We start from the raw sequence: 24,717 nt of genomic DNA on the forward strand, positions 1-24,717 counted from the left end.
ACCTCGTCTCTTCCTTTTCCTTTCTTTTCCAAGGGGGAGCTCTCTCAAGACCTACCTGATGTCAGATCTCCAGATATGCTTATTTGACCCGGCGGGAGGCTTGGGCTCAAATATCTCTGAGCTCAAGGTTCTCTCACGGGAGAGCATGCCAAACCTACTATAAAACGCCAAGCATATCTAAGTGGGAACTTTAGAAATAAAATTTGTCACTGAAAGTCCTTCTAGCTGAAACAAAGTTATGGCCATATTAAGACTCAAAATCAGTGGATAAAAACATCCCCAACAGTACAGAGCTAATCAGGAAAACAAAGATTCTTTGAATTTAAACTAATTTATTAAAGCAAAAATTGCTTACGCTGAAATACTTGCAGACTTGAAATAAAACTTAAAATTTAGGAAAAAGTAAAAACAAAACCCGAAAACGCATCTGAGCTCAAACTTCATTTTCTTTTATTGAACAAAATCACCAGCTCTAAGCTCAAACAGCGGCCTTCTTTTTATTGAACAAATCAACATAGAAATATTGCATCGACTGAAGTAAACATGATCATCCGCAAATCCAGAAACCGGTAGAAATACATCATTTTGTAACCTCTAGAATGATAACCTAAGGCAGGCAATCTGACGCCTCAGAAAACAGAAAACACATCATCTAGTCAAATTTACAAAAAAAAAAACCGACCATGGGCAAAACACCACCGAGTCAACCCAAATATGAATATGCATTTAAAAACATCCATTCATCATCATCATCATCGTCATCATTCATTAAAGCCTATTTACAGTGAGCGGTACTTGCACGAGTGGACAGAGAATCAGGACGTTGTTCATCATTATAAATGGATATTAAATTCATGCAAGTGCAACACTGACATCAATCAAATTTGAAATGAACAGCAAAGCCAAACCTGTAAATAATAATAAAAAATAAAAAAAACGACTCGAGGAAGAGAACAGAAAAGCACTACTTAAGTCAAGATTAAGGCAACAGATTCCTGATACCGAGACTGTTTTAGTGTCGTGGAATTAAAGCTGCGCTAATCATCAGAAATCATCGACTTTCCCAATCAAAAAAACACTAATCTATTCAGTCAAACATGAACCAAAAGAAATTAAATGTTCACATTGTGCAAGAAAAGAAAAATTAAGTAAATACACATGGTATTTTACAACCTTCAGCACAGTGCAATTAATTACAAAGAGTTTTACCATAGAAAAAAAGCCCTTATTGTTCTATACATATGGCGTGGCTTTTTCTACTTTAGTCTGCAGGAAATAAAGCATTAGAGTCAACTGGAGTTGATTAAAAAGGGAAGTTGTTACGTCTTCAAGATTCACGTACCCAATTATATGGGTAAAATATAGATTTATATACTCAGGACGGAAGAAAAGCACTATGAAAATAGGTCTAGCATTGGGAAAAAAGGTCTCTGTAATAAAACCGTTCTCTGGTTTTCCATCACGACATTACAGTATTTCACCCGGAGCTGCTGGAGGAGACGCCGACTCGCAGCGCCGCCTTGTGGCCGCTAACAGTAACAGCAGCGACAGTAATCGACCGAGAAGAAAGTAGATCCTCACTCTTGCTTCGAAATTAGATTGGAAAATAATGATCATGAATGTTTTCGCTCCACTGTAAGCCTGTCTGATATCAAGGACGATCTGTTTTTTTCCTTAACAAACCTCAGTGTCGCGTAATAGTGCACATAAGTAGTGTTCCAGCCCATGGACTGCTCACCATTTACTCTAGAGTTTGCCTTTATCTCTCTCTCTTTTTTTTGCGCCGAGTTCTCTAACCCAGTTCATTTTGATTTGATTTTTTTTTGTTAAAAGCACAGTAAATTTCCTCAGTATAAAATTCTGTACTGTGAAATTATTGCATAAACAATCTAGTTGCATAAGCTATTCTGGGTGTCATTCGCGGGTTCATGTTTCCCTTCTGACTTTTTTCTTCTGAACTTGCTTCGGTGGTTCCCAATTCTGATCAGATTTCTCTGTGGGAGCAAAAAAGAAAAAAAAAAAGAATTAATTTCAGCTTGATCATTAGAAGTTGGATATTATAAATGTTTCTTTTGCGCCAGGGTCTTAAAGGGATAGTTCACATTTGAAATGTAAATAAAAAAAATTTATTAATTTATTAAAATAATAAACGTGAAAAAGCATAAGAAAATATAAAAAGGGATATTTTGAAAAATGCTGGTTGCTGAAATCCATTGATCTCCAGAGTAGAAAAACAATTACAATGGAAGTCAATGGGTACAATCAGCTAGCATCATTCAAAATATCGTCTTCTGTGTTCAACAGCAGATAAATGCATTGTTTTATTGCTTCATTCATTCATTCATTTTCTTTTCAGCTTAGTCCCTTTATTATTCCGGGGTCGCCACAGCGGAATGAACCACCAACTTATCCAGCACGTTTAACGCAGCGGATGCCCTTTCAGCTGCAACCAATCACTGGAAAACATCCATACACACTCAGTCATACTACACTACACATGCACTAAGATCAATTTTAGCATACCCAATTCACAGTTTTATTGCTTTAGTAAATGACATTTAAAATCCATTATTTGTCTATTAAAATTTATTTATTCATACACATTTTAATTTTAACTCAAAATGAAGAATCAAATCATCAATTTAATAATTATTTTTAACTGGCACTTCTGGTCCTCCATAAAAAAAGTCCAGGTTTAAAAACTCTAATAAAGTAACCATATGTACAACAGTCTGTCCAGGTCAGTCATCAACTAATGTTTTGTAAGTAAGATAATTAAACAATATTGGTTAAATATTTTAAAAATGTTTATAAAATGCAACTTTCATTATACATTTTTTGAGATGGATTGCTGGTTGTATTGATTGGGTAGCTTCACATGAACATAGGAAAATTAGCACCTGTTTAAAATGATTTAAGACCTTCAGCTCAATACTTCAATGAATTTAAGACTTTAAAGTTTTTTTTTGAAAATGTACGATTTTTTAAGACACCCGGACTGACAGATTTATTTATTTTTTGTGTGTAAACTATGCCTTTTACACCCCATTCACACGGGGCTTCAGTGTCAACACTTGACTGAAGGCGTGTCTTAAGTTGGGGATAACGCGATCGTCATAGCAGCGTCAGCCAATAAAATTCAGTCAGCAGTAGCCCACTGTCTAACTGGTGTATTTGAATACAGCAATCTGACGGCTGACGCTTCCGTGTGAATGGGGCGTTAGGGTGCTTTAGGATTAATTTTTTTTAAATTGGTCCCACCTTTCTGGAGCTACTCTACAACATGTGCTCAAATGCACACTGTTTTAAGCAATCATTAGATTTCCCCAACGGGGTGTAAGGATTTACTCACTTTGTGAAGACTGCGGAGGGATGTTTTGCTTGGATCCAGCATCCTTTGGAACATGAGGAGGAGGATGAGGTTTGACAGTCACACTCTTCTCTGCCGGAGCAGAAACCTCGGGAATCACCTGCAGGAAGAACATAAACTCATTATGGTCAGTCAATACAATCATGTGCTCACCCGTCAATACTCTGCTCTAACTTGTTCTTACCTCAACAGCTGATCCTTCTTCCTCCGGTCTCTTCTTTTTCTTTCTTCGCTTGGACTTTCCACCTCCTGCAGGATCTTCTTTGTCTTTGTCATCATTTGATTCCTACAACCAGAAAAAAAAATGCTTAGGGAGGTCTTGTCGATGTACCAAACAACAGTACATCTCCATTTAGAATTGATCATGAATTTGTTTTATACCACAAGCGGCTTAGAAACTGGTATCTCCTTCAGAGCAGAAGCATCTACTTTGGCCTCGAAATTGTCCCATAATTCACTTGGAGCGTTCCAGTCTGAGCTCGGATCCACAGAGCCAAGACCATCTGAAATCAAATAAAGACACTGCCAATGTCAGTCAGGGTTTCTATGAGGTTTATAAAGCTTAATATAAAACCAAGAAAAGCAAGCACTATTCATTTGGAAGATTTAAAATATTTAAAATTGATAAAAAGAAGTAAAATTGACATTTTGCTTACAATCAGGGCTGTATTATACATCATTTCAGCATTGATATCACGATGTGCACATTCGCAATAGGTTCTTCAATGTGGAATCATGATTAGAAGTTTACCAGGAGCCACAGAAGAAAGCATACAGTAAATGATGAAGAGTGATAATTCGTGGAGTCATTGCAAAGTTTAACCATAAATTTACTAATTAGTTTATTATTTGCATGTGTTTTTATGGCCTGCGACTTATAGGGTGTTCACACCAGACTCCACTTGCATGAATAAATCACACTATTCACGCGTAAATAGACGCTTGAACATGAAGTTTACTGGCTTCATTGGGTCAAATTGGGGTCTGGGTCAAATTCACTTTATTTGCGCCTGAAATTCGCTTCACAATAGACACAGATTCCCATCATGAGCGGGGTTTCAGTCCACCTGGTGATTCTAGTTTTGTTGCTAATTGGCTAACATGGATCTCACTAGATTCTTTTAGAGATTCACCCAGTTCTGAGTTTTTAAACTCTTCCAGAAACTATTTCTGGATGATGGAGGCTTGCAGTGGAGCCCAGTTTGATAAGCTGTTGTCTCATGTCGACAGCAGAATTTCCCCTTGGGACATCAACAACAGGCGCCATGTCATAATTACGCCCATACAAGAGCAAGCTCCTGATTGCTTAAAGCGATGTCCACTAAAGTTCATTTTCCAACTCGAGTTCAAACGTCAAAAAAGCAAAACGCTCAATTCGCGAGACTTCATTCACACGATTCGCGTCTATTTACTTCTTTGCACTGACTTAACATATAAATCACTTGGGCTTGATGCTTCATCCATGTATGGTGTGATTGCACCATAAGCATGTCAAGCTTGATGTCAAGTCATTTGTGAAGTCATACAGCTCTGAATAACTCAAAACAATAACCACTAGTCTCTACTACATCCTAAAAACTCTCCGTAGTGATCTTGACTAGGGATGCACCGATCCCGATATACAAGGATCGAATATCGGTTTGATACAGCATGTTTTTGCTGGACCGGGTATCAGTCAGGTGGTACCGATCCAAATCCAATCTTGCGTGTGCACTATATTCTGTTTATAAGCCAACTAAGCCATGAAGGTAGACTATTATAAGGCACTAAAAGCTTGTCATGTAGACCTACTGTATGCCAAATGTTCTGAAGCATTCTATAGTTTAATGAGAAGCACAGATAAATATTTAAATGGTTACAATCATGTTCAGTTCAGCGCTTTCCGCCGCTGTGCCCGTCAATAACTCTCTTCATTCACAATTCAAACTGCGCGTCGTGTTCATGACAACTCAAAAAACTTTTTCCAAGACGATCTGTTTCAGTTAGCTTAAATAATCAGTGGAAAAATGCATTTAGTTTTGCATTAAATGGGTTATTTTGACCTGCAACAAGGAGTTTCAAAATCATGTTGCACTGTGTCTGTTAGATCAGCAGATTGCATTCGCAATACTGGAGAAGAGAGGGTTATTAACTGATCTTCACACATAAAGTAGGCCTACCTGAAATGTTTAATTAGAAAATGCTTAATAATGCATTGGACAAATCCTCAACGCACTGATTTCTTCTCTTTAAGCTGCTGTTTTGGAAATGACCGCAGATACTGAAGGGCTGCACGCAGTGTCTCCGATGCATAAAGTGCTCCATTTACGCACCGGCTTTGCAGACGCGATGTTAGCTGCTTCTTAAGATCTTACGATTATTCTCACAATGAATTTCTGTTCTCTCATCTGTCTGACTGAGATTATTCTTCCGAGGGTAATACTTTAAATGCTGCGAATAGTTTGTAAAGTCTGGCACATTGTGGTCAAAGTAGTTGATAAAATAAATAAAAGTGAAACTAACGGGCGCACTATGGAATGTTGTTAATAGAAAAATGATTTAGCCTAATATAGGCTACTCGGTATCTGTGAATATTTCACTGTCATTTTATTTATATCAAAATTTTATTTAACAGACCAGTTTGTGTTTTGGCGCTGAAGCATATAAGTGGAACTTGTTTTGAACTTTATCGGTCTCACATCGAGATTTGGCGAGGGATTAAAGTAAAACTGGCATCAGACTGCATTTAGTCTGCGTCAAACCTGCAGGAAAATATCAGGCTTTGCTAAAAGGCTGATTATTTTAATAACAATTACTGTCAATAGTGGTAGCCTATTACAGATATCAAAGGAAAATCTTAATATTAAAAATGGAAACACAACAAGACCAAAAAAGGACCACAACAGATCAATGTCATAATGAATGCTTGAATATTGCAGCTTAGTCTACAGCAAGCATCATGTTATTAGTGTTGTTTGTTATATACGGTAGGCCTATAGATGTTATTTTTTACTAAAAAAAGATATATTATTTCAGTTTAGTAACGGAGCTATAGAAACTGTATTATGCTTTAAAAAAAAAAAAAAAAAAAAAAAAAAAAAAAAAAACCCCGCACAGTATAAGGATCAGATCTGTATTGATCGATACTCAGAATTTTGGTATCAAGATTGGTTCCAAAAAAAAGGATTGGTGCATCCGTAGTCTTGACAACACAAACACTGCTGTCATCTGAACGGAAACCCTGCCTTTACTTTCCTTTAATTGGAGAATGACAAAGACCCGACTGACCTAACACGCTTTTTCCGCTCAGTTGACTTTTTTCAACTGCAAGCTCACATTGTGCAATGGCAAAAACGCGAGTTAAAATGCGAGGTGCACAGGGTGCATGAGCAGCATGCAATACACTCGTTAGTAAATCCCAGAAAAAAGGCGCCTCTCAATGCAAAAAAGCGTGTTAAGTGTGATTGGCCCCTTACAAAATCAGCTCAATCAATCTAGAATTGTAAATCCTATCCAAATTGAGCCGCTCATTTAATCTGTTCAACGTAACCTTAATATCGCAATATGTATAGCAGAAAAATTCAATAATCGCAATGTGAGTTTTCCCAATATCATGCAGCTCTAATAACAATGCAAGTACCTTTGCTAGAGGCATTCGATTCTACAAATGTTTTAAGTTATTAATTTTGTTTGTACTAATAGTGCTTTGATTAAAAATGTCATAAAAACATAATATTTGGCTTATCTTAACTATGGTAGTCAATTTGTTCTACTCATGTACAAATGTAATGTATTAATGTAATATAAACTTCCGATTCAAAAACCCTACAGCAACTGTATCAAAATAATATATTACAGTTTTTCCTGCATTTTCGATCAAATGAATGCAGCTTTAAGTGTAAAAGACACTATACAGAAATATACTATATAAAGACAAATTATACAACAATTATACATTATAAAGTCTTACCAAATGCAATCTTTTGAGTGGTAGTGTAATTTGGATTAAAATCTTCATTATGCAAACGCTGAGGCTTGTTTCTGAGACTAAATGAGTTTTGATCTTACTGAAACTGGACCATTCACTGTCCACCACGGGGGTCTTGTCCCATTTCCCTATTTCAATGCTAGATTTACTTCCAGTCTCTCCACCTAGGAAACACATCAGAGGATTCATGTTTATACATGGATTGAGTGACATAGAAGGACAACATCTTGTTGAAAAGGAATAGCTTTAAACACCTGATGGATTCAGTCCAAGCATTGTCAAGTTCACTTGGTTCGGTTCAGCCTTAATTCTACCATCCAAACCAGTCAATGGCCCTGTCAAAAAAAATAAGACGGCTTAAAAATTGATTAAATACTTTTGTATTTTAGCAATGTTGTGTTCTTAAATAAAAAATAGCAAAAAAAAATGATATATACAGTTAAAGTCAGAATTATTAGCCCTCCTGAATTATTAGCCCTCAGTATTTTTATTTTTTTACCAATTTCTGTTTAACTGAGAGATGATTTCAAGGTACTGTACAATATATCCTTCTTTAAAACAACAAAAAAGTGATTTTTCCATTGTATAAATCTCATTAGTTGCATCTATCCAATGATTTAAGGTTGGTCGCTCTTGTTGTAGCCATTTGCATGTGATTGCTTTTTTACAGGCAGCCATGAGTGCACGTATCAGGTATTTATTGTCTGCAGTATCTGGATTTACACAGCCAAAATATAACTACTTACTTTTTAGGGGCATATCTCTTTCAAATATATGTTCAAGAGCCTCCTGTATTTCTTTCCAGTATTCTTAAAAATACATACATTCCCAAAATATATAATTCAATTAAATTCATGTGTATTTCTATGGCACTCTTACAATATAGATTGTGTCAAAGCAGCTTAACATTGACGTTCTAGCACATTGAATGGTTTGCTTTGTTACAACCACAGTTAAACCAACATTTTGGAGACTTTTTATGATGATGTCAGTACATAATTTTACTAGATATTTTTAAGATATTAGTATTCGGCTTTAAGTGCATTTTAAAGGCTTAACCAGGTTAATAAGGAATGTTACAGTTATTAGATAAATTTATAGTTTTGACCTTAAATTGTTTTTAAAAAAAAATTTAAAACTGCTTTTATTCTAGCCAAAATAAAACAAATAAGACTTTCTCCAGAAGAAAAAAATATTATAGGAATTGTCAAAAATTCCTTGCTCTAAATATTTGAAAAAGAAAACAAAATTCACAGAAGGGCTAATGCTTTTTGACTTCGACTAGATAAGACAGCATGCTCAGCCACATAGCCTTTGGGTACATTTACACAATCATGGATTTTAACAGCAATTTTGCCAGGAAACACTAATACAAACTGGAATAAACATGTCAAGGCATGGTAATAAACAGCTCTTCTGTCTCACCCTCTGACTCTTGTTTCCAGGTGGAGTTTTCACGGTTCTTGTGCCCTGAGGTCTTTTTCCCAGCAGACCATTTATCGTTGTTTAAAGCGTTTGATTGGATGGCCTGCTTCACTGGAACCTCTGTCAAACCACCACCATTGACAGAGTTCACATCATTCCAGGCAGACGTCACTAAAATGAAAAAAGCAGGCATTTTTTAAAGTGTGTTGACATCTCTACTGTTTAAATGTTTGGGTTGTACAAGTTAAAGGCATATTGTTTTTCAAATTCTCCTAAAGAGAAAGTACACCCAAAAATGAAAATGCTGTCATCATTTATGCATCCATCCACTTGTTCTAAGGCAAATTCAGATAATTCTGTTTAACACAATTGAAGATATACTGAAGAATGTTGGGGGAAAAATAGTCTTTGACTTTAATAGTCATTTTTGTTCCTACTCTTGATGTCTTTGGCAGCTTTTTACAAAATTCTTAAGAATATCATATTTTGTGTAAAATTTTTTTATTTTTTTTTAAATCTTAAAGATTTAGATCGACTTAAGTTTTTCATTTTTTGGGTAAACTGTCCCTTTAAGTTAAAGTTTTTTATGCCAGGTCAGAGAAAATGTGTACTAGAGAAATTGATTATATTAAGGTTTTACTATTTATTTTGGCTCGAAAACTCGAAAATCTTTTAAAAAAAACGCACTGAATCAAATTAATTCCTTGCAGAATTAAAACCAACATAATCTAATAACACATGATTCATATTTAAAGAGATTTTACAAATAGAGTTTATGGGAGAATTTTCTACAATAATTAAAAACTTGTGAGTCATTCTGTAGTGACCGATTCAACAAAGGAAAAACTATTTGATCCCACCAGATGAAAAACGTATAAGTTTCTTTTTCCAACATTAGGGATACCTATCCCTTTAAGATCACTTATATTAATTTATTCATATTTTAATTAATAATCTAATATGCAATAAAAATTCTGATCAGCTGCTCAAGAAACATTTCTTATTACTAATGTTGAACATTTTTTGGAAGGGGATGGGTAATACTTTCCTTGATGAACAAAGTTAAAGTACACCCCTTATATTCTAGTTTTAACAAAATTCTTTCATTTCTTCATTCATTTCTAAATTACCAGCTCAGAACTATTGAGGGGTAGTTTCTTTTTTTTAATTCATGTAGATATGTTTACTGTAGATTATAAACAAATGCTATTGAGATTTCTAGAATATAAGTCAGCCTAAGGTTATAAATTATAAATTAATGAAAAGAAGGAAAAAAACAGAACTGGAATAGACAAAACACTGATCTACAGCTTTTGAGAATCGATCTAAAATTGACCAGGGCCTATTTATTATGAATATGCTTTTAGTTGCTAGTAAAAGTGCAGTGTGTTGTATTTAAAAATTTAGATATCTTCAATAACTGTAACTATTTGATCTCATTTAGCTGAAAAAAAAATCATGTTTTATTTTTTATGTCCTGTAGTTGCAGCATTCATCTAGAGTAAAAAATATATTTTTCAACAAATGCCTCATTCTTTTTCAATTAATTTTTAGTACACAAAATGTTCCCACTTTATATTAAGCGGCCATAGCTACTATGTACATATATAAAGATATGTATAAGTACATTGTAACAAATTACTAATTAGTACATATTAGTTAAAGCCACTTAAAACTAAGTGGAACCCATAATATCTTTTTAAAAAAGTCAAATTTAGGTAATTCATGCACTTTAAATGAGATCCTATATTCAGTATAGGAAAACTATAGGTCATTTTACCTGGGGCAATGATGGCATCACCCTTCGATGCCTTGACACGCGATGACTCTATAATGAATGAGAAAAAAAAAAAAAAAAAAAAAGAGAACTCAAATGACCAAAACAAGCTTATAGGCAACAACTGTGTTTTACCATTTTATTACATGCCAACATGGACATAAATTGCAGAAATGTGTTCAAATAAAGGAAATGCAAACCTTTGTTCTTCTTGTTGCCAGCTGTGGCTGTAACCACAGGTTGCTCCACCTTCATGCTGGCACGATCTCCGCTTTCAGGACTGCCAGAGCTTTCGCCAGGGCCCTTCTCTTTTTTTCGCTGCTGACGTTTCTCTCGATTGCTGACCTTAGTTTCCCAAGCACCTGCTGAACAGTCATACTGAAAGATCATCTTCTCCAAGAAGCTCATTTACATTTCATTAAAGCAAAGTGGTTTGCGTTTCAACCACTGAGATGAATCACTAATTTGTACTAAAGATTTTCTAGTTTCTAACCTTCATCGGGTTCCTTTCCATCAGTGGAGGAAACATCTTGGGCTGTCTTCACCTCTGGCTTTGCTTTCTTCTTGTTCTTCTTGGTCTACAAAAGAAACCAAAAACACTCATTTAGAACCTTTAAATGTCTTCGCCTTACTCTCACTGACACAGAGTGTTAGTTCAGACATTTAGATTGTAAACCCTTATTTTGTCTCACAAAAACTATGCATCAAATTTGACGCCTTGGACAAAGTACAGTTTCCCCTCTGGATGTACCCTATTTTTGCTGTATTTGCATTCTCAAATTACAGGCTGATATAGACACCCAACCTCTCCCAATCACTGTTTACAGACTGAACAAAGGATGGCGTAAACCTTCATTGCACCACTGACCAAAAAAGTTAAACACACTTCATAAAACGGTGTACAGAAGTATGACGTTCCCTTAAAATAGAATTCGAAATGTCGCAGTTATAAATGCCAAGCCCAATTACAGTACGTGTCATATTCACAGTTTGTACTATATATGATATAGGAATAGGGAAACTTTACACAAATAAACTCATAATTATATTATAAAATGTTTATTTATAACTTTGTCTGTTGAATCCATGATGGCTTTTAAGTTAATATTTCTATAAATTTGACACATTTACAATTACATATTCAAGGTTTTCTGATGGCTGTTTATTAAGACATGGTACATTCGATGATACATTTCACTTTAAAAGGAGTCACGAAACACCAAAACACATTTTCGAGATGCTGACAGTCATTTACAGTTGAAGTCAGAATTATTAGCCCTCCTGAATTATTAGCACCCGTTTATTTTTTTACTCAATTTCTGTTTAACGGAGAGATTTTTTTCTAACCATAATAGTTTTAATACCTTATCTCTAATAACATATTTCTTTTATCTTTGCCATGATGACAATAAATAATATTTTACTAGATATTTTTCAAGATGCTTCTATACAGCTTAAAGTGACATTTAAAGGCTTAACTAGGTTAATTAGGTTAAGGTTAGGATAATTAGGCAAGTTGTTGTATAACGATGGTTTGTTCTGTAGACTCAGTAAAAATATAGCTTAAAGGGGCTAATAATTTTGACCTTAACATAGCTTTTAACGAATTAAAAACGGCTTTTATTCTAGGCAAAATAAAACAAATAAGACTTTTTTCCAGCAGAAAAAAAATATTATCAGACATACTGTGAAAATTTGAGAAATATTTTAAAAAATAAGATAAAACTCAAAAGGGGGCGAATAATTTTGACTTCAACTGTATATGTCCCACGTTGCTAAAAACAATATTAGGATGCATAGATTTCACTAAATATTTCAAGCAAATTTGTTCTTCTGGTTTGAAAAGAAATTTAGAAGCTGTGTCACGGCGATTAGATCCTTGTGTGAATTCCAGGGTGTAGACTGGATGTCTGTACCGGCGAGTACAACGTGACGTCTTTGAGCTTTCAGCATTAATTCAAAAGATAGACTTAGTTTGAACCAATCACCACGCTCTATTGTGAATAAGGCGCAACTTCATTAATATGCATGATAGCTTCGAAGACCCGTTACCCGTTACAGTGTTCTGACGGCAGAGAGATGCCACATTGTGTTGCCAACCATAATTAAAACAATTGAAGAATTGTTCGGAGACACGAGTCATCAGTGTTGCGTTTATAAATATGCTGCAACAAAGGTTTTGTTTTTAATTCCACATGTGAGTCCAGCTGCGCTCTCATAGTGGGGATTACAGTGGTCTGCCAACATGCAAAAAAAAATACGTTAGCAAGGAACATTTTTTACCCGAAAGTTTTTCACATCTGGGAATGGTGAAATCCAGATTTGCCGCTCATCTTTATAAAAAAAAAAAAAAAAAAAAGACGCAGTTCCAGTTCGTGTTAATTGTCCTGTCTCTAGAGATTTGGTAAGTGTGTGATCAGTTATCTTTGTTTGTTTATGTTTATTCAGAGACAAAGTTAGTTTGTATTGTAAGCAGTACTCTTTCAGTTTTTAAAGACATACCTTAGTCAAAATGATTTAGTTACTAAGTTTACAGTACATTAATATCACTACAATATTATGGACTGAAAGATCAGCTCTAAATGCTGCTCTCCGAATGTAAAGACCTTAATCAAACTATTACTGTTGTGTGAGATTTTCGCTGCATTTGTGGCAGGATGGTCTATACACACACGGCTTTCTGACACTAACTACAGAGTGCATCTAAGTCTAAGTTACCGAAAAATGCAGAGGTTTTTTTTCTCCCATACGGCATGCGGTATCAAACATTACATTAAAACTACACTCTTCCAGCAGTTCCTCTCATCCAATATCTTGTTTGTCAAGGGGGGCATGCATAAATGGTTCCTAAATGAAAGTGAAAGTGCCAAACTGCAGTTAAAGTTGACATATGAACAATTTGGCAAATAATTTGATTACTGATGTCCATGTAAACACACTGTCTTTCTCCGTCTGTGTGTTGTTTTGACTGAGTAAAAATCAGCATGTGCTCGAACTGAAACTCCCCTTTTTATGCCAACCCTTCCCTCTTTCGCCACTCAACACTCTCCCAAAACAGAGCTGAACTAAAACTAGAGGTGCTTGAAAACATCCTGCTGAGAGAAAGGGGGGGGGGGGGGGGGTTCCATGGCCTTTAAAGTTAAAGTTAGAGTAACAAAACTAACATTTTAATAATCAAATGCTTTAGTTTTCAAATGTTAAAACAAAAATGGGTAGTTTCGGATTTTGTACACATTCATGAGCCAGTTTATGAAACACCAAGTATACAAAGTGTGCATGTGAAGCAGGACTGTAAAATAAAGTTTCCAACGAAAGAGCACATTCGACATCAACATTATTACTGATTTTCTATTGGTTTTTGTACACATGATGTATTTTCATCAGCTGAAAGCTCATTTAGAGTTTATGAAATATGTGATGGAGTCAAAAGTAAAAATCTGCTGCATAGAGATGCGCTTCCAGCACACTTTAATGGGCAACATCAGAACTATGATTAGGTGCGATTCAGCATTATATGGACACATCGATTACATTTTTTGGTTTGTTTAGATCGGGGGTGCCTAAACTCAATCCTGTCGGGCAAGTGTCCTGCAAAGTTAAGTTCCAACCTCAATCAGACAAATCTAGGCCAGCTAATCAAGCTCTTATGCTGCGGTCACACTGGTGTTTGTGCTTGAGAAATTCTGTTGTAAGGCACTGCGAAAAGGGGCGGGATTAAACAAGATGATTAGACATTAAAAAAAGCAAGTGATTGGTCCATGTTTTCAATTTCTGTCCAGAGAGGTCATGTTTTGATATTCGATTGATCTCGCGCAGTCAAGTGATGCGATTTCGCTTGTCAGAGTTCACAAAGCTTGAACTTTCCAACACAGCGAACTGCGAAACTTGATGCAAAACCTTGCATTTCCGGTCTGGCGCATTGGCATGCGTATGAATGGAAGTCTATGGGGAGAAAAGTGCAGTGTAACCGCAGCTTTACTAGGTTTTTTTAGAAACATCCCTGCAGGTGTGCTGAGGCAAGCTAAAATCTGCAGGACATCAGCCCTCCAGGACCGAATTTGGGCACCCCTGGTTTAGATGAATCCCATGTGTGTTGTATTCATATTTTAGTTTAAATGTACCAGAGGCTTTTTAAAATGTATTGAGTCCTATCTATTCAGTAGTCTGTGTTTAATCATTTGGTGTGCACCAGGGTTCAGGTGGCAGCATTTGTTTTCAGTTTGTTTTAATTAAACTAAACCAGCTAAACTACATGACGGCAACCTTAATTACTACATCTATTGTTACTGCAAATATATAAACAAACACACTTCCTTAACAAAAACCAACATGAACAGTGGCTGGATTCACCTTAGTATCAGCAGGTGGCTGTGCTGGTGTTGGCGCTGGTTTTTGTTTTGGTTTTGGTGCTGGAACTGGAACTGGAGCTGGAGCTGATGCTGGAGTCGGAGCTGGAGCTGGTGCTCTAGTCGGAGCTGGCGCAGGTGCTCTAGTCGGAGTTGGCGCAGGTGCTTTCTTTTTCTCCCCAGTGACTTTGATTTCCTCCTGAGGTTCAGCCACTGTTTGTCCATTAGCCTGGGCCTTCTGCTGCGACACACATGACAGTTACACACCAACTATCAACCTCAACAGTTTCTTCCTCTATCAACCTACAGAGCATGTAACCTCACCTTAGACCAATAATGCTATGACTGCATAGATCTAAAACGAGTTAGGCTCATAAAAGGTGGTGTTCAGCATAAACGAAACTTATAAGAGCTTGAGTTATCCAGTCAGCTAACGAAAGCTCGAGTTAACCAGTCAGCTAACGTAGTTATAGTGCTACGTGGCTCTCACTTCGCCTTCGTGTCAAGCCGTCTTATCACGATACTGACAATAAAACACAATCTGATTATGAAACAATATCAGATTTATTAATTTTAATTCATATAAACACCATTTGGTAACAATTGTTTTAATATAGAACGATTTTTAATACAAACAACTGTTTCGAAGTGATTTTGACAGGTTAGCACATTAGCAGCTATGCATGCTAATCTCTATCAAACTCAAGTGAAATGTTTTTTATAAAAAGACACTCTTAAAACGTATTAATATGCCTTGCTAGACACCACCATTTGGGATCATATAAGTGTTAAAGAACGTTGTCTATGAAGGCAGCTGTACTGCTTTTTAAAATGCTGCCATTAGCATTAGGAGCTCTTTAGCACAGGCCGCTCACCTTATCGGCTGCTTTCTTTTTGTTCTTCTTTTTGGGCTCGCTCGGCTCGGTCTTCACGGTCTTCGGCAGTGCGCTGGTCTTCACCGGAGCCGCGGCGGCGATGCTTCTAGGACTCGCGGTAACGGGAGCCGCTCGGCGTTTCCTCCGTCCGCAGGCCGCGAGCACCACCAGCAAGAGCAGCCCGATCAGCGCCGCGCTCAGAATCAGCCACGACGGACACTTCTCCGGCTTAATCCCTAGATCAACCCCGAGCTCGGCCCGGAGGAAGTCCAGGCCGGAGGACAGCAGCCCGCGGATACGGTCAGACACGTATTCGGCTCGCTGTGTGGCTAACGCTTGCCAGTCCTGATCCATTTTAAACAGGCGGATAAGAACCGCACTAAGAGACGGATAGAGAGCTGCTGCTGGCAGCGGGATAGAGTGAACGGCAGGAGGGAGTGGCTTTCAAATTTCTCGCCTTCTTACATGATGGCTGTGTCTCAAAGCAAATCGATTTGACTTCCTAGACAACACTTCTGGGCGTCATAAGAGGGCGCAGGGGAATTGTAAGTAGTTTTCACAAAGCTACTGCTAATACTCGGAGAAAGAAGTATGTTTTAAAATTAAATAAAATACTACTTTTATTAGTAGACTGAAAATTCAGGTTTCAACAAAAAGATGTAATCATAAATCTATCAAAAATCTGGCATCTTTGCAACAAAAATGCCACACCAGGAATAGATTACACAAAAGTAACTAATTGGGTGTGATATAGATTACATTTTATCAAAATATGTAATTAGTCCATATTATGATTATGTGCCTAATGATCTTCATATTATTATTATTATTATTATTATTATTGAATAATTTAGTTATTTTACCTTTACATTTTCCTTTGAAAACAACATTTGGACTGTAGTTTGGGAAATCTACTTTAACGTTTAAGACAAAGAGAGAAAAAAAAATTCAAAAGTCTATTGAATGACAAAAGTTCAATCTGAATTTGCTCTTATGTTGAATGGGGAGTCAGTGACATTGATTCATGTCTCATACACAACATTTGCTTCATTTATTGCCTTACAAAATGAAACCAATGATTTTGAAAGAAGGAAATTTTTTTTAATTCTCTCCGATTCATAAATTGCTTTGATTCATTAAGAGTCAAATTTGTCATCCATTAATAAATGTGTGGTTGCACACTGCATTAAATAATCCATGAACCAATGTCAAGATCACATTTAAAAAAAAATATATGGAAGAATACACTTTTTAGAATTAAAAGAAAATGCAATCAAAAGGTTTGCATTATGAGCATATTTACAAACCTATTATATATTTTTCTGTATTTTCTTTATCTTTTTCAATATCTTATAATTTCTTTCAACTTTGTTTTTCTTATTGAATTTAATTTGCAACGTTTTAACCCAGAGGAGAAGGCAAAAAATTATGACTGACATCGCACCTTCCACTTCAAGGACAATTATAGCCATGAAGAGATTTTAGCTACACCAAATTCTGATACTCATGGAATTATGTGACCAATATAATTAGCATATTTTGCACACTTAGTAACTTTGTGCCTGTTGAAAAATACTAAACTTTATAGGAACAAGCAGCATGGCAGGATTTGTGAATGGCAGGAGTTCACAGCCATTCACAAATCTTCACCTGTTGGCTAATTGGATAAAAAATAAGCCCATATATGGGTTTCTAACAAATGCCTTAGCAGCTGCCAAAAGTATATGACCTCTTTTCAGCAATAGCTTATTGCTGAAAGTTGATCATCCATATACATTTTGCATTTACTGCTGTAATCACTTCTGTCTGTCATATACTGTTTTGTGTGCTTGTGTACTATATAGAGAAGTATGCAATTTTGAATGCATCATTTTCTGTCCATAGCCGACATGACAAGAATATATATTTTAAAAAATGGCAAGGGTTGGTTCTCACTTGCAACAAAATTATTTTATAACATTATTAAAAGGATTTATACCACAGGGCTGTTGAATGCTCGATTCTGATTGGCCAATGAACATTTAAAGGTGTTCAATTATTTTCAGTAATTCACATGGCTAAAGTAGCTCCAGTCAGGTCTTGTCTGCATTAGGCATGGGACGAAAACCATTTTCAAGGTATTCCGTGGCTTGGAAAACGCCAATTTATTTTTTTTTAAATACCGTTCCTACAGTATATGTAAGATTTTTCTATTTACGTTTTTTTTTAGTACAATATTTTTACCAAAAAAAAAAAAAAAAAAAATCCCAAGATGCCGTTTAACAATCTATGTTTTTGAAACTAATGAAAACAGCAGAAGTCAGAAGTGAATGTTTACTGTTCTGAAATATTTTAAATCTTTCAAATAAAATATATTGTTTTTAAAAGAGAATAAAGTTTTTGTTTTTTACCCGGACATTTAAGAAGAATCTATTTTAGAGCATTAATCTCAATACCGTGATATATTTATCCAAGGTTATCATACGGTCAAAATCTAAGACTGGCCCATGCCTAGTCTGCATTACAGTTCAATTTCACTACACTGAATGATTTTAGTTCTTTCACAGCCTACAACTGTCCAAATCAAATCAAAATAGAAGATGTAAGAAACTAGTTCCACACACATGAACTGTCTGAGGGCAAAACCCTCAAATCGTCTTGAAATGCAACCATCTGAACAGACAATAAATGTACAAATAAAATGACATTTATTTACAAAGTATGTAAAGATTTAATGTTCATGTATTCATTTCATTTTCAAGATGGTATCATTTTTACATTGTCGCTTTCAGTATGGCTGTACTACAGACCACACAAAATGAACATTAAAGCACATAATCGGTACCTGAGATTATCAAAATCAGTTTGTCTCCTGCTGTTCCAGGAAATAAAAATCACTTTTTTTTTTAAATCAAATCCTACAAAATAATAGAATTTCACACAGAACATTTTCAATCCAAAGCCTTTTGTAGCCCCAGTTAATGTAATCATGGGTTATCATCATGCTCGCACTCAATACTGGCTGCGTTTTAATCTAAAACACCTTTAAAAGTTGAAGCATTACACCGGTCAGATGAAAAACTCATAACAAAACTCATAAAACCAAACCTTAAAAGCTTACTATAATTTCTCACTTTCAGAACATAATGTAACAGCATCCAAATAAATAAACAACATCATCTAGTTCTTCAGAAATCTGCATCCAGTGTGAATTCACAATCCTTAACATTTGACATCACTCCAAGTCGCTGGTATTCGGCCACTCGCTTCTCAAAGAAATTCGTTTTCCCCTCCAATGAAATGGACTCCATGAAGTCGAAGGGGTTTTCTGAACAGTAAGCCTTTTGGGACAGAAATGATAAAGCGCTGTTATAAAACTATAAAGATTACCAGACCCAAAATCATTAGCCAACACTGATAAAATACTGACTTTGGGCAATCCTAAGTCGGTCAGCAAGCGGTCAGCAACAAACTCAATGTACTGCTTCATGAGAGAACAGTTCATCCCGATCAAATTGACTGGTAAAGCTTCTGCGAGAAACTCCTTTAAAGCACAAACAGATGTATTTACAGTTGGGCTTGAAATAATATTATTAGAGTACTGGAAAATGTACCAACCTGTTCAATGCTCACAGCTTTAGCGATAATGTCATTCACTCGGTCAACAGAAGGTTTTTTCACTAAGTAACTGTACATTAAACAGGCAAAATTGCAGTGTAGGCCCTGTGAAGTTTCAAAAGCCACAATCAATGCATGAATGATTAGTTTTTCACTTTATCTCGACACTTTTATCACTACGCAAGAGGAGAAACCTTGATCAAAACATGACCTGTGGGTTCTACTGATAACAATAGTGCATTTCCCAACCTCGTCTCTACTGATGAGCTCATTGGAGTAGGTGAGTCCAGGCATCAGGCCTCTTTTCTTTAACCAATAGATGGCAGCAAATGATCCTGAGAAGAAAATGCCTTCCACTGCTGCAAACGCTACCAACCGCTCACCTGAAAATACAACAACAGGACACAAGCACTGCTGTTAACAGGTGTGGTAATGGATAATGTTCCGTTGTTATAGGGAAAAGGACATTTTCTACATACCGAATGTTGAGTTTGTGTCTGAAATCCACTGTAAGGCCCAGTCTGCTTTCCGCCTCACGCAGGGCATGGTCTGAACTGCATTAAACAAATAGTCCCTGTAGGAAAAAAGGGTTGGATTTAGAATGAATCATTACATCAGAATGAATATAAATAAAAAATAAATAAAAATCCAGTGGTAGTTCATTTTGGACCAAAAATAATCAAAGCATTTCCAGTCATACTAAATATAATTCATTATCACAATAAAAAGTCTCTATGTATTTCTCTATTAATGGCAGATTTTTTTTCTACATTATGAAAATTGTGGAAACCAAAAGTTTAATTGTTTATTTAAACTACCTTTTCATTGTCATAAAATAACAAACATCAGGGGCCTCATGTACAAAGACTTGCGTTGAAATCATACTAAAAAATTGGGTATGCACAAAGCTGTAAATGTGCGTATGCAGTAAAAAAAAAATCAGATGTATGAAACACTCCGTACGCAGAATCCCACGCATATTCGAATTAATGTGAAACTGTGTGCACGTGCATGAGCACGAGCACAAAACCCCTCCCTGCCTCCTCCCCCTTATGAATATGCTAATGACTCTACTTTGGCAAAACCAAACAAACAGCAATGGCAAAATCAAGCAAAAAGAGAAACTTTGAACAGAATGTGAATTGGAGGTGATCCTATCGGAGGTAGACCGGAAAAAACCGGTGTTATATGCAAGTTCGTCCTCCGGAATTAATAAAAAAGGAAAACAAATAGAGTGGGAGAGTTTAGCTGACATGGTTAACGCAGTTGGGTCTGAATATCGCACTGTGAGTGAATTAAAAAAGAAATGGTCTGATGTAAAGCTGTAAAATTTTGTACCGTCTATAGCAGCGTGAGTGGCGTAGCTCGTAAAGCGCATGGCAACATGTTTTGACACGTTCAATCATGGACTCTGTTCGAATCCAGCGTCTGATGAACTTATTCTTGTTTTTTCCACCACTACATATCAGATTTTGCCTACTCTTCATGTAGGAATCATTCATAAGTGTGTGTATTATGTTAAGCGCATTTGAACATCACATTTTATTTGCAAATTTATTGAATGGAAATGTTTCTGATTCACGTATGCAAATTCGTCTTCAGATGGCGCCTTTATAGCAATGTGCGTGCAGTAGATCGCTCCGATTACGTTGGGAAATCGACGATCGCTGCAAATTACGCTTTAATGTTTGGCTGGTCAACTGCATGGTATAGTAACCTTATATACCTGCTAGACATGCGGATGATCCCGCATTTTGATCCGAACATTTTACAAATTCTGTGTAACTTTTTTTGTATTACAAAAGCTTATTTATTGACATTAAAAGCAAAATGTAGATGTAAATTTATGTTCAGTAAAATAAGAGCATCTGTATGCTGTGGATGCGTTTAAATATTGAATTATTAATTTGATTCAAATTAAATATGGTCAAATAATACCATAGATTTACATGCGCAAATGCTCTAGCTTAACAACAATTACTGCGATTACATGTCATCATTACTGCAGTACACTTCAGGTCATGATTTACTCATTTGTACACTGTAAATGACAATTTCTGTTCTAAATTGTTAAAAGTTTGAAATTTTCTAGTCATTGTAACTTGCATTAGTCAAACTGATTGTGAAACCTCGCTTGTTCAAGCCTTGGCTGGGTCAGTTGACTTTTCTGTGTGGAGTTTGCATGCTCTCCCCATGTTCGCATGGGTTTCCTCCGGGTGCTCCGGTTTGATCCCACAAATCCAAAGACATGCACTATAGGTGAATTGAATAAACGAAATGGGCTGTAGTGTAAAAGTGTAAATGAGTGTGTATGGGTGTTCCCCAGTAAAAATGGCAACGGTTGGTCACGCCTACTGGTAGCTTCTTTTGCGTTCTTCAAAAACCTATGGGTGACACCACGGATACGATGTTCATATCTTTTACAGTCTATGGTTTGAATGCATAAAAATGTCTCAAAAGAAGCTGACGATAAGTTTGAGTGCAAAGCAACCCATTGTTTACAAGCCTCAAGACTAACAAAGTGCACGAACAAAATAAACTTTGTAAAATTTGACAATGACATTTATGTGTATTATTATACACTCATGTGTATTGTGCATATTTCTGTGGCTGAATAAAAACACATCTTGCTGTGTTTGTTCATAAACCACATAAGGAAGATTTTAGAAAACACTGTGCAACTGAATCTTGCACCTGTCACCTGTGTGAAAACAATTACAGTTGAAGTCAGAATATTTCTCCTCATGTGAATTGTTCTTGAAATATTTCCCAAATTATGTTTAACAGAGCAATGAATTTTCCCACAGTATTTCCTATAATATTTTTTCTTCTGTAAAAAGTCTTGATTGTTTTAAAAAATTTTAGGTCAATTTTAAGGTCAATTTTGTTAATGCCTTAGACAATATATTTGTTTGGATTCTCTACAGAACAAACCATCATTATACAATTATTTATAGGGGTGTGAACCTACAGTGGTCTCATGGTTCGGTTACAATTATCATGCCATCGATTCAGTTCAATTCGATATCTCGGTGCATCACAGTGCATTGACGATGCTTTCCATACATAATTAGATTTTTTCTTCACAACACAAGAAAAACTTGTACCTTTAATTTTACCTGCTTAAAGAAAAGACTCTTTTTGAATGTTTTAGACAAAGCTCTAATACAGTATTAATAAACTTCTATTTATTATTATACACCATAGTAGCCTGTAGCCTATAAAAAGGGAGCAAATCTTTTTAAATGCATTAAAAGGCAAACAGATATCTTAGCCTCACCTTGAGTTTGTTCACACTCTGCCTGTAGTAACATACATGCTGTATTTTAATATAGCTAATTTTGATGAATTAGCTCTAACCTTTGACAGCTTTTTTTTTTTCCGCGGTTATGATTTACCTAATTACTCTAATTTGCTGAACTCAACCTAATTAATCTAATTAAGCCTTTAAATTGCACTTTAATCTGAATACTAGTACATTAGAAAACAACTAGTCAAATACTATTTACTGTCATCATGACAGATAAAATAAATCAGTAAAAATTGGTTATTAAAACTATTATGTTTAGAAATGTGCTGAAAAAAGCTCTTTCCTTTAAGCAAAAATTGGGGAAAATATACAGGGGACTGATAATTCAGGAGGGCTAATAATTCTGACTTCAACTGTATTATAAGCCAGAACTGACATAGCTTTTTTCATGTTCATCTCACCTCTCTTTCAGATCCCTAATGTAGGTGTTAATGAGCATGCTGTACATCTCTGAGTGCACGTTCTCAATTAATATTTGAAAGCCGTAGAAGGAACGAGCCTCGGGGAGCTGCACCTCCTGACTGAACCTCTGGACCTGTCAGAGGATAAGATGTTCACCGAAAAACATTGATTTGGTAAACAATCAAAATTCCTGAAGTCTCACATTGATGAATGAAGGTTAGAATGAGATGCACTTACCAGGTTCTCATTGACTATCCCATCACTTGCCGCAAAGAAAGCCAATACATGTGATATGAAGTGTTTCTCTTCGGACTTCAGGCCGTCCCAGTGAGTTAAATCCTTTGATAAATCCACCTATAGAAAACCCATACAGTGTTTTGAGTTTGACTCAGCAGTAGGACTGCATGAAATTGGAAAAATTTGATATTGTGATATTTATTTCAGTGATAAATACTGTGATATGAACACAGTTTCACAAGCCAGTTTGAATAGCACTGTTTGACTGTTTTCTAACAGTACTGAGGAAGAAAAATTGAATAAACAACGCAAAAAAAGCTTTCTTTAGCTTGCTTTGCCTCATTTCTAATCCAAATATCTAAACATTCTTAGATCAAGTAAAAATATTTTTTTGTTTTCACGAACAAAACTGAAGAAACAAGTCAAAATGAATAGTTGTTCCTTAAAGGAAGCAAAATGATCTGCCAATGGGGTGAGTAAAATAATCTTGTTTTAGCTTCGAAGTGAAGTTATTTAGACTAGAAACAAGACAAAAATTCAAAGTAAGAAAAACATTTTGTTTTATATAAATCAGATCAATTGTTTATAAATAAATAAATACAATAAATCTGTAACACCTCCAAACATTATAATTTTTGGCTTGAAATTTTCTTAACTCTCTTGAAATGCTTATTCACAGGCCGTAAAAACACATGCAAATCATTACCCTTCACTCTAATATGGTTGATCTTGTGTTCTGTAGCTCCTGGTCAGCTATAAAATTTAGAATCAACTTGTGATGTGACCATGAGCATTGCCAGGTCTATTTTAGGTGGGCTGTAGCCCCCTATATTTTTACTCAGCTTCCCCCAACCAGTTTTACAGTCAGCAGTGTTGTTTTATCTGTAATGGAGATTTTTCTGTTTTTGGAGAATTAGAACTATTAATGCATCTTTGTATTTATGGTTGTTTATTAGTCAGAATTTAAATTTCTGGGTTAATTTTTGAATTACAAGAATTATTACAATACACTCAACGGGCCTGTTTCAGAAAGGAGGTTCAACCAACTCAGAGAATCAGTTTTCAGTTTCAGAATAGCTGATCTGAATTGAGTCAATCAACTTTAAGTAGACCAACTCAAAGTTAAGCATGCACACCGCAACTATAAAAAGGCATTATCAATGGAGCGCAGATATGATGAGACACCATGGCAACATCTGAGATCAGCATTTCTTTCTCCAGCTGAACTTGATCTGCTCATGCAAACTTATAGCAAATATGACCATATATTTAAAAAGTTACACCACTGCATCAGTAAAACAGAGACAGCTAGCATGGGGAAAACATAGCTGCTTAAGTTAATGCGCAAGTTTACATTTAAAATATTTAAGTATAATAAAATAAGTAATGTGTGACGTTTATTGACTTTTCA

The 24,717-nt window shown here is 35.7% G+C and overlaps 2 protein-coding genes across 9 annotated transcripts in view; both read right to left on the reverse strand.

Moving 5' to 3' along the window:
- Positions 1-428: 428 nt before the first annotated feature.
- On the reverse strand, positions 429-16,182 carry mtdha (metadherin a). 8 transcript variants are annotated; one of them, XR_015515767.1, is made up of 12 exons: positions 15,761-16,182; positions 14,890-15,123; positions 11,033-11,117; positions 10,740-10,904; positions 10,543-10,590; positions 8,763-8,933; positions 7,592-7,672; positions 5,710-7,501; positions 3,752-5,606; positions 3,555-3,656; positions 3,353-3,470; positions 429-1,994 (listed from the first exon to the last, which is right to left on the reverse strand). XR_015515767.1 is itself a non-coding variant. In XM_087294057.1 (12 exons), exons 1-12 carry the CDS (start codon positions 16,112-16,114, stop codon positions 1,927-1,929), a joined length of 1,632 nt encoding a protein of 543 aa, XP_087150183.1. In that variant the 5' UTR covers positions 16,115-16,182; the 3' UTR covers positions 429-1,926.
- A 2,569-nt stretch (positions 16,183-18,751) lies between these two features.
- The window catches only part of rrm2b (ribonucleotide reductase M2 b), an 8,835-nt gene continuing 2,869 nt past the window's right edge, over positions 18,752-24,717 (reverse strand). Inside the window, exons 3-9 of the mRNA NM_001007163.3 lie at positions 23,307-23,423; positions 23,069-23,202; positions 19,837-19,931; positions 19,607-19,740; positions 19,358-19,462; positions 19,170-19,283; positions 18,752-19,080 (exon numbers count right to left, since the gene is read on the reverse strand). Coding sequence (NP_001007164.2) covers positions 18,928-19,080; positions 19,170-19,283; positions 19,358-19,462; positions 19,607-19,740; positions 19,837-19,931; positions 23,069-23,202; positions 23,307-23,423 — 852 coding nt within the window. The 3' untranslated portion in view covers positions 18,752-18,927. The remainder of the gene's footprint in view (positions 19,081-19,169; positions 19,284-19,357; positions 19,463-19,606; positions 19,741-19,836; positions 19,932-23,068; positions 23,203-23,306; positions 23,424-24,717) is intronic.

The sequence above is a fragment of the Danio rerio genome, chromosome 19 (assembly GCF_052040795.2).
Source record: "Danio rerio strain M-AB ecotype USA chromosome 19, GRCz13ab, whole genome shotgun sequence".
Lineage (NCBI taxonomy): Eukaryota > Metazoa > Chordata > Actinopteri > Cypriniformes > Danionidae > Danio > Danio rerio.